The 11,066-nt window shown below is 41.6% G+C and overlaps 1 protein-coding gene across 1 annotated transcript; it reads left to right on the top strand.

Annotated features, from left to right (window-relative positions):
- Positions 1 to 506: 506 nt before the first annotated feature.
- arf3a (ADP-ribosylation factor 3a) lies at positions 507 to 7,235 on the top strand. The gene is made up of 5 exons (XM_061675920.1): positions 507 to 562; positions 2,870 to 3,052; positions 3,138 to 3,248; positions 5,778 to 5,902; positions 6,010 to 7,235. The coding sequence occupies exons 2-5, from the start codon at positions 2,905 to 2,907 to the stop codon at positions 6,169 to 6,171; spliced, it is 546 nt and encodes a 181-aa protein (XP_061531904.1). The 5' UTR covers positions 507 to 562; positions 2,870 to 2,904; the 3' UTR covers positions 6,172 to 7,235.
- The last annotated feature ends 3,831 nt before the right edge of the window (positions 7,236 to 11,066 follow it).

Below are 11,066 nucleotides of genomic sequence, written 5' to 3'. Positions count from 1 at the left end.
TTCGAGTTTTGTCCCAAAAAAAGTCAGACAAATAAGCACTGACTCCTGAAAAATCTGCGAAATGAAGTATAACAAAGTATTTTTACTCTGTTACTTCCCACCACGGATTAAGTGAGCCAGATGGACTTCACTGAACCACATCACAAAATGGGAGCAGTAGCAGAGCATCCTATTACAGTTTACTTATTTATTAAGACAATCCATCCATTTTATTCTCGCAAGGGTCCAATCCCTGTGTTAATTATTCAAGCAAGTTTGCCTTTAGACTATGTTTGTGTCACAACGGTTCGGTTTATTGCTGTATCAGCGCACATGTTGAATTATCTGTCTCACTAAAATCGTATAAAACTGAAGAAATTGTCACATGTAATGAAAACTGAAAAAGGTGTTACCACTTTGCAAAGAGACGCTACATTCGGCACTGAGTGTGTTTTTGTACTGCTGCCTGACTGCAGATATGCGCGACTACCCAAATACCGCGAGATTAAGATCATGTGTCATCGCGAGACCTCCGACAAGCCTGACTCTCGCCTGCGTCCAGCTGGCAGCCTCCCGTTGACGGGTAAGTGCGGCTGAAATGCCAACGGGAAAATGCTCAATCATTTACACGAGCAGATGTCTCTCCGATTTGACTTCGTTTTTGTTTTTTGTTTTTTAAAAATACATAGCTGAATGGACGTTCTTTAATCGACGACAGGCCGGTATGCTAGACGCGACTCTATGCAGCGATTGCAGAACACCCACATATTAGGGGGTACATAAAAATACTTTAATTTGATTAGGCTAGATTGGATTTTAATGTGTGGCGCCTGCTTCATTCTCATCATCGCCATCATCATCATTGATCTCTCGCGGGCCAATTGATTAGGCACACGCGCCTGAAGCGACTGCAGCACAATGCAGCAGTCCCGCAATGAACCCCAATACCCTGAGCATCATGAAATTAATGTATCTTTTTTTTTTTTTCTCATGGTGCTTTTTAATGGTCTCTTTGGAGACTGCACTAAATTCTTTTGTATTTGTTTGTAGCTCTGCCACTCGGACATATTTATTTAAGTAGCGTATATGTTCAATATTGTATTTAATTATCATTCAGTTATAAAAGTTTAATAGTTGTCATGCAGTGAACATGCACTGCAAGGAAGTCGTATATTTTGGCTGTAAGCATGAGAGGGGCAAAAGCTCTCAGTGATAAAGTTTAGTGTACCACCATTGTGTAACCTATACAGCCACTATCAGTAATGTATTGTTTAATAAATATAACTGTGAATTGGACAGTTTCAATTAATACTGATTATTATTAACTTACATTATGTGCCTAATTTGCAGGTGTGCCTAATGTAATGTTGTGAGTTTACAGTATAGGATTTTTGGTCAGTATTTTGGGGTGGCCCACGGTCATGTATCTCACTAAAATAGTTGCCCTCCCACTGAGCAGCAGCAGAATCACATCTACACATTAGCAAAACAACCGAAATAATCCTACACATGGACTGAACATACAACAACGGGAAACAGAACTACTTATGTGTGACGGGATACAAGTAAACAAAGTAAGTATTATACTACTATCAGTACTATCAGTCACCTGGGAAATAAAAATGATTACAGCGACAACCGAATATGAAAGGGATGTAACTGCCACAGATGAGCAGCAGCAGGCTCCGCCCACCAGCATCAATTTTACTTTTACTTGAGTATTTATGTGAATAAGGATCGATACTTTCACTCCGTTACAATGATCGACATGCCGTTTTCTACTTTTATTTATTCATTCTTGGGTGTGCGTGTCTATTTTTAGACTCCATCTACGACTTCCGCATAGGGTGCCCGTTGCTCCAATCAAACGGGATCACTAATGTCATCCATCCATCCATTTTCCGAACCACCTCTCCTCACTAGGGTCGCGGGCGTGCTGGAAACTATCCCAGCTATCATCGGGCACATGATACACCCTGAACTGGTCGCCAGCCAATCACAGGGCACATACAAACAAACAAACAACAATTCGCACTCACAGTCACACTTACGGTCAATTTAGAGTCTCCAATTAATGCATGTTTTTGGGATGTGGGAGGAAACTGGTGTGCCCGGAGAAAACCCACGCAGGCACGGGGAGAACATGCAAACTCCACACAGGCGGGGCCGGGGATTGAACCCCGCTCTTCAGAACTGTGAGGCTGACGCTCTAGCCAGTCGTCCACCGTGCCGCTCACTAATGCCATTTGACTCCAATTCACCAAGCAGACGACACAAGGCGGTCAGATGACCACGCACGTAGCCACTCCCATATATTATTATTATAATTGTTTTTTTATTTGATGTTCATGCGCTGATTTTAAAAAAAAATTAAATCAGAAGTGACTGACAAGTTACTCTTTACTTGAGTAGTTTTTTCACTGAGTACTTTCTTACTCTTACTCAAGTAAATATTTTGAAGACGACTTTTTACTTTTACTTTTTACTTTTACTTCAGTCATATTATTAAGTAACAGCACTATTACTTGAGGACAATATTTGGCTACTCTACCCACCTCTGTTTGTACCAGCCAGTAGCTTAAAAAGTGGTTATTTGGCACCACATGAAAATCGCAGCATTGTGACTGATTTCTCCACCGGGCTACTTGGTCCCTTACAGCGCCTTACAGGTCAGCTGCCTTCTGAAGTGTGAAACACTTTTACTGGCTTTCTTCTGAGGTGGCTTAGCCGTGTAACAGAGTAATAATGTTCAGAGTTGTTTTTTAAGAGCCACAGTGTCCTCACCACGTTTTCTTGTGTGGTCTAGACATTCTAAATGTGTGGTTCACTGTTTGTTTTGATTTTCCGTCGTACTTGCTGAAGTGGTCTTTAACAGTTCCTCGTCTCATAGTTCTGTTGCAGTTGAGGAGTGAGCCGGCGGTCGTCATGGGCAACATCTTTGGAAACCTGTTGAAGAGCCTGATAGGGAAAAAGGAGATGAGGATCCTCATGGTGGGGCTGGATGCCGCTGGGAAAACCACCATCCTTTATAAGCTGAAGCTCGGCGAGATCGTCACCACCATTCCCACAATCGGTGTGTAAGGCAAGAACCACTGAAGAAAAAAAATCTATGACTGAATCCAGCTTGTGACACTCTTTTATCATTTCCTCTTGTTCAGGCTTCAACGTTGAGACAGTGGAGTACAAGAACATCAGCTTCACTGTGTGGGACGTTGGCGGCCAGGACAAGATTCGTCCCTTGTGGAGGCACTACTTCCAAAACACTCAGGGTGAGCCAGATTTAGTCTGCCACTTTGGTTCTCCACTGCTGCTGCTGTGTACACACTGTGTCACACCTGACTAATATTTTACATACATGAGGTCATTCCAGCTGAACGCAGCCCACAAATGTATTAGTCACAACTGACAATAAATGCAATTCAGCAAAGATGAATATTTTGTGCCTAATGTCCCTGTAAAGACACTACAGTTAGCAAACCTGCCAAATTTGAATGATTAAAAAACATCATGTAAAATGAGGCTTCAAAATCGTGAAAAATCAAGCTTAACACAGCAGGGCTACAGTATTAACTCAATTAGCTTGACAGCTACCCCAGCTCAGTAATTGCAACACACACTTATTGAAAGTGCTCCTACAAACAGCACAACAAAGCTCAGTAAGACCATAATCTATATATATATATATCTATATATATATCTATATATATATATATCTATATATATAGAGATATATATATATAGATATATATATACAGCGGGTATGGAAAGTATTCAAACCCTCTTGAATTTTTCACTCTTTGTTATATTGCAGCCATTTGCTAAAATAATTTAATTTTATTTCCTCATTACTGTACACACAGCACCTCATATTGACAGATAAAAATTTAATTGTTGAAATGTTTGCATATTTATTAAAAAAGAAAAACTGAAACATCACACAGCCATAAGTATTCAGACCCTTTGCTCAGTAGTTAGTAGAAGCACCCTTTTGAGCTAATACAGCCATGAGTCTTTTTGGGGTTTTTCACACCTGAATTTGGGGATCCTCTGCCATTGCAGATCCACTCCAGTTTTGTCAAGTTGGATGGTGAAAGTTGGTGGACAGCCAATTTCAGGTCTCTCCAGAGATGCCAGAGCCCTGACTTAAACCTAGTCAAGGCTCTGGCCGGGCCATTCAAGAACAGTCACTGAGTTGTTCTGAAGCCACTCCTTCGTTTCTTTAGCTGTGTGCTTAGGGTCATTGTCTTGTTGGAAGGTGAACGTTCGACCCAGTTTGAGGTCCTGGGCACTCTGGAGAAGGTTTTCGTCCAGGATACCCCTGTACTTGGCCGCATTCATCTTTCCTTCGATTGCAACCAATCGTCCTGTCCCCGCAGCTGAAAAACACCCCCACAGCATTATGCTGCCACCACCATGCTTCACTATCGGGACTTTATTGGACAGGTGATTAGCAGTGCCTGGTTTTCTTCACACATTCCGCTTAGAATTAAAGCCAAAAAGTTCTATCTTGGTCTCATCAGACCAAAGAATCTTATTTCTCACCGTCTAGGAGTCCTTCAGGTGTTTATTTAGCAAACTGCATGCAGGCTTTCATGTGTCTTGCACTGAGGAGAGGCTTCCGTCGAGCCACTCTGCCATAAAGCCCAGACTGGTGGAGGGTTGCAGTGATGGTTGACCTTCTAGAACTTTTTCCCATCTCCTGACTGCATCTCTGGAGCTCAGCCACAATGATCTTTGGGTTCTTCTTTACCTCTCTCACAAAGGCTCTTTCACCACGATTGCTCAGTTTGGCCGGACGGGCAGCTCTAGGAAGGGTTCTGATTGTCCCAAATGTCTTCCAATTAAAGATTATGGAGGCCTCGGTGCTCTTAGGGACCTTAAGTGCAGCAGAATTGTTTTGTAACCTGGGCCAGATCTGTGCCTTCCCACAATTCTGTCTCTGAGCTCTTCAGGCAGTTCCTTTGACCTCATGATTCTCATTTGCTCTGACATGCAGTGTGAGCTGTAAGGTCTTATATAGACAAGGGTGTGGCTTTCCTAATCAACTCCAATCAATATAATCAAACACAGCTGGACTCCAATGAAGGTGTACAACCATTTCAAGGATGATCAGAAGAATTTGACAGCACCCGAGTTAAATATGAGTGTCACAGCAAAGGGTCTGAATACTTATGGCTGTGTGATATTTCAGTTTTTCTTTTTTAATAAATCTGCAAAAATTTCAACAACTCTGTATTTTTCGGTCAATATGGGGTGTTTCGTGTATATTAATGAGGAAGAAAAAGGAATTTTAGCAAATGGCTGCAATATAACAGAGTGAAAAATTTAAGGGGGTCTGAATAGTTTCCATACCCACTGTATATATGTATATATGTATGTGTATTTATATATATATATATATATATATATATATATATATATATATATATATATATATATTAAACAGTACTCAAGGAAATTAAAAGGCAATATTATTTTATAATTTGGTCTGAAAATAATATTATTAATTAATTCTCCCTTGCAATGACAATCGCATACTTTCTTTTTTTAATTAGATTTTTTTTCGGTAATATTTGTTGACACAAGACAACAAGCATTTATTGTTTTTACCCATTAACAGTGGTTGGAAATGCTTGTTACTTTCCAAAGTTCCCGTTCATTTGATAAAGGTTTTCTGACGACCACAGAAATTTGAACAAATCAGAGGTCAACCAGCATCTTGGAATGCATCATGTTCAACATTACACTGTTCCTTAGTGTTGCTTTAATGAGATTGCGCTCCTGTCCTCTCTCTGCAGGCTTAATCTTTGTGGTGGACAGCAACGACCGTGAGCGTGTGAATGAAGCTCGAGAGGAACTCATGAGGATGCTGGCTGAGGACGAGCTGCGGGATGCTGTTCTTCTTGTCTTCGCAAACAAGCAGGTACACACTTTGCATGTCTCTTCGTCTGCACCCGATTGCCCATTACATCACAGAATGAAATGGCTGACGTCCTGTTGCGATTTATTTTAATTTTTTCGTATTTCCAGGACCTTCCCAACGCCATGAATGCAGCGGAGATCACAGACAAGCTGGGTTTGCACTCCCTGCGCCACCGCAACTGGTACATTCAGGCCACCTGCGCCACCAGCGGCGACGGCCTCTATGAGGGCCTGGACTGGCTGGCCAATCAGCTGAAGAACAAAAAGTGAAGGGCGTGGTCTGGAGAGCGGGGAAGTGCCGGCTCCAGGTAGTACTTCTTTTGGATGCATTGAGTTTACATGGAGAGGCAGTGCTGAGAAGCTCCTTCCCGATACCCCCCAAAAACGTCACTCTTGTTCTTTTACTTGATTACTTATTTGTTTGGATCTCCAGTGAGAGTTGTTAATCATGTGCAAACCAATATGCCCTAAATCTTTTGCTTTTTACACACTGTATACATAATTGGGATGTACAATGTGAATTATATACAATATTAATGAAATTACACATATTTTCCCTCCTTTATGATTTTGTTATGGTATTAACTTGTGCTGGAGGAGTGATGTAACCTAAATGTATTTGATGTAAATGATAAGAAATGTGACATTACCATTGTGGGACTAGCCAAATTGTTAAAAACACTATGGTCATATATTCATCCTTATTTGTCCAAAACCAATGCGGTGCATCAGAGTTAAGTGCATATTTTACATTATCTAGTTTTAAATATCTATTCTGATGCATTTATTTCACCTCATAACACACTGGATAATTTTAAAGAGGTAAAATTTCATCAGTGTTTATTTATTCTGAAGCAGATTTGTTGACGTGTTGTTGTATAATACAGTATATCACGTATTTGCTAATGGAAGCAGTGAAAGAAGAAGACCTCAAACGAATATAGTATATTACTGCTTCCCATGCTGCATGTGAATATGGACAATATAAGCTCGTGGGTTTACGAGAGCCATAACTCGCTGCCGACTGATGTAAATAAAGACGTGCTTGGTCCACTTCCCGTGCTTGATAAGGGTTCTATTAATGTGTTTGGTGTCGGTGAGGTGTGGTCGCTGTACTGATGCAGGAGCCAGCGCCCGGCATCTCAGACTACATGCTGCTGTTTGCTGGCGTAGCCACCAATGGACATTGTTTACTTTTCAGCGCCGTTGTAAAAGCAGCTGCGTTATAGCTGTCAAAGCATTGATCCCTAATTGGCCTAACAATATGTGTTTCTTTTGTATGACTTGCGAAACCATTTAGCAGCAAAAATAAAATAAAAATCACACTATTATAACATATGTATGTTCAAATGATTCTTTTCCAACAGATGGCACATTCGGTTTCGGTTTTGTTCTTAATTTGTTATCTTTAACAGCCGTCTTTTTTACCTTTACGTCATTAAACAAACAGGTAAGGGAGCATCATGAGGCATTTTAATTGGGTAAAAGACCCAATATCTTCTAATATGCAACTGCATTCTTTTGTATGTTGTTATTTATGAAAAGTATATCAAGGTATTTGTGGTCAAAATTAAACATTTTGTTGATGCGCCTGTTGAGGCCAGATGGTGAGCCAGCATCATTACTGACTATGTGCGCGTGCATGCGTGCGTGCGTGTGCGTGTGTGTATGAGACGAGCATTGTTGATATGGCCATACATTGCCGTGATTGAGTTCTACTTAACAAGCAAGTTTGTCCACTTTGATGTCTCATTTCTTTTAACAACACATTTTGTCATGATCAGCAGATTTTACATAGATTATATAAAACAATACATACATGAATTATAAAGAATGACAGCATAGAGTGTTTTCATAATTTCAATACTTCTGCCTCCTCAGCGCCTGATCATTAAAGGGAATTGACATGTCTTCATCTCACCTATCAGTCACTTTTGTTAATTTGGATATAGTTTTGCACCACAGTGTTTCAATCAGAAGATTTACCACCAAACAATTTCAATATCCCTCTACTTTTTTCGCATGGTTTTGCATATTAAAGTTTGTGACACTGCAGTATCTTTTGAGTGGGTGTATAAAATCTGTATGATGTTGCCCATGGTCCCAATTTGTTACATCACAACTCCAGCATGTCGGAACAATTAATTGTCATATATTCAACAAAATATGTCTGACTTTTTAATTGTACGGTTTGTAGAAAATCTGAAGGCATCTGCAATTCTCCCTGCAGAAGATGAAAAGTATGAGCAAAAAACAACTGACGTCGGAACAGGGAGACCAGCTTTGTTCTTGTCAAATCAAGTCAAGTTTATTTACAGTATATACAGCCCTTAATCACAAAACAAAGGGCTTCACAAGACCACATTTCACAAAGATGACCAGGGTGCAATGGATCGCGATTTGGCAACATTAATCACATGGTGTGATTCTATACAATGTCAGTTTAAACAACAAGAAATACCTTTCAAATGAAATTAAGCGCCGCAGGTAGATGAGAGAAGTGGTCCTCCTCAGGTCCCGCTTCGGTCCAACAATGCAGAATCCTCCACAGCAACAGCCTCCCTTTGCTCACAGCCATTTAGCCCTCTCTCTGAGCAGGAGAAGGGGAGGGGAGAAGGGAAGCAGTAGTAAAACAGGCCAAAATCCAGATGCCAGGGGGTGACGCAGGGCAAGAGACTAATCATAGACTAGGTGTGGTTTAAGCAAATGCAAGAATGTAGAGAGAAGTCTTGAGATGAGATTTAAACATTTCTACAGTGCCAAACACTTAATTCTGTGGGTAGGGCATTCTAGAGTACTGGAGCCTGATCAAGAATGCTCAAGAACCTGCCCATTTCTTTTTAGATCTCGCAGTCACCAACATACCAGCATGTTGGGAGCATTTAACTCCATATTGAACATAAGGAAACACTAGATCAGTAATATATAAAGATGCCGAGGAATGCAATACTGTACTGTATTATATGTGTGAGTAGCAGAACCTTAAAATCATATCACAGGTGGACCAAGAGCCAGTGCAATATGGGCGGTATAGGGGTATACGATGGAACTTTGTAGTCCTAGTCAAGAGTCTTACTGCAGCATTTTGAACTATCCTCTATAATTTAGTCCAAAAGTGCTTGATAGGGTTGAGGTTACTTTTGACCATGTAGCAAATGCCGAACAGCAAATGAACAAGAAAAACCCTACATAATACAAATTATTCTCAAGTACTAAGTACTATTGGGGGGTCCGTTACCCTTGCCCCTCCCTTGGGGACTGGTCGGGATGCTTTGGTTGGGATGGTGGACCGCCCTGGGTCCTAGGGAGTGGGTGGCGTCCCCCTGGCTGGGTCCCCCACGGGATGGGCTCGCTGGCTTGGCCCCCCTTGCGGCTTGGGGGGTGCAGGCCCACCATTCCTTGATGTGCTGGCACAGCAACTCCGTAAACCAGGTGACTTAGCATGCATGTGATATGGTGTTCATTCACTACAAAGTTCCATAGACATGCTATAGAATTGAATTGCTTTTGCTGGGACCACTAATAATAACACAGGATACGATGTCAACTCACAGGCTCTTACAGGTGTTTAGACACTATAAAAATCAACAGTAGCACTGCCTTGCTCATTTTCCACATCCTGTCATCCCCTGCCCTTTTATTTCCTCTCCTCGTCCTATTGGTTAATTGTTCCATGTCCTCACCGAGTGACCTCACCTGTCCACAAATAAGAACATGATCTGACTCAAATAGTTAGACTATCCAACTTTTGCTATGCTGTGGTTCAAACCCCTATTCCCATTGTCTGTTCTGTGCTTCCGTCTGTCCCCTAAAGCTATTTTCTGTCTGGCTGCATTTTCAATAAACATCAGAATGATTAAAAAAAATATATATAACAAATAAGCAGAGGAAGTTTTTCAAACTCCCCTGTTGCACAGCAAAACTATTCCAGCACAAAAGGCATACAGCTGCACCATTCTGCATGGCCAAGCAGCTGAACGGGACAGGTTAAAAAACAAAAACAAAACAAACAAAAAAACACTTCACCAATATTGTATTGTTTTGCATACATTGTAGAAAATATTTACCCAGAATGGGACATGCAAGAAGGAGCAGGTCGATTGCTTGTCCTTTTAGCCCTGTCCAACTGTCATTAAGCGGAGTTTGGCACAACATAGCGCCACTCCATAGAGTCTCATCAGAAGTCTGTGTGTGGGAGAGTACCACTGTGTCTCCAGGGGTGTGACAGCAGTATGTGAGTCAGAGCTGCTCCCAGGGCCACCAACTCTTCGGCCCCCTGCAGGACAACTACAATAGTCGCCCCAGGGCAGATGCCATAGCTGGGATTCCCACCCGTAACCGGGACGCCTTCGCCCAGGGCACAGACACACTGGCAGCAGCCCCCCAATCAATTCATCAATCTTTGAAGGGAGACATAACTGCAAAAGGCCACAGCAGTCACCCCCACAGCTTGTCTTGAAAGGGGCCACCGGGGTGACTGGCTGACACCACGGCTCAAAGTGCAGAAAATCATAAAAGGACGTCAAAGTCAAACACACACCTAATTAGCATATTTTAGTTGATTTCTGCTGTCTTCAAATAGCAAACTGACAATGATTTTCTGTCTTTTTGTTGTTGTTGGTTTTTGGATTTTCTGCATCTCATTAAGTTGTGTTGCTTTGCATACATTGTGGGTATCATCACTTTAATGTGTCTGTCAGGGGATTGTAGCAAATGAAGGGGTTACAACAGATGTCCCTGTAGGTGCAGCTCGAGAGGTCACCCTGAAGCTCTTCAGACTCTGTCTCCTCCTGCTGGAGAAGAGAAACTTTGACTTCATTTGCAAAGATAATATTACTGCGCTCTTTATTGAAGCCAATTCAGGAGCCCATATTTAAGTTTTTACGAACTCATCGCCCGCCGGTCGTCACGTACGTTCTCAAACAGGTCTGTGCCCGTTATGTCTCATTCACTCGATAATACTGTATATCTTTGATTGTGCTTGAACAAAAGCGCCTTCACTGTGTTCTTCAGTAACTGCAAAGCTTGCTGTACTGATCTGAGATCGGGCCACTGACTACGTCATTGAACATTACATTTTTGCCTTCAAAAGTCATGGTTTGCAATGCCAATGTGTAGATTTTGACAAAGATCGATCAACCATCTCCAGAATATTTATGACTTCT

This window comes from Phycodurus eques, chromosome 1 (assembly GCF_024500275.1).
Source record: "Phycodurus eques isolate BA_2022a chromosome 1, UOR_Pequ_1.1, whole genome shotgun sequence".
Lineage (NCBI taxonomy): Eukaryota > Metazoa > Chordata > Actinopteri > Syngnathiformes > Syngnathidae > Phycodurus > Phycodurus eques.
Note: the sequence above shows the minus strand (reverse complement) of the source record. Positions and strands in the feature narration are given on the sequence as shown.

Excerpts from the sequence above, each read along its gene's own strand:
- arf3a (XM_061675920.1), top strand. The coding sequence starts at position 2,905 with ATGGGCAACATCTTTGGAAACCTGTTGAAGAGCCTGATAGGGAAAAAG. Across the intron at positions 3,053-3,137 it reads CACCACCATTCCCACAATCG|GCTTCAACGTTGAGACAGTG; the intron begins GTGTGTAAGGCA and ends CCTCTTGTTCAG. Across the intron at positions 3,249-5,777 it reads CTACTTCCAAAACACTCAGG|GCTTAATCTTTGTGGTGGAC; the intron begins GTGAGCCAGATT and ends CTCTCTCTGCAG.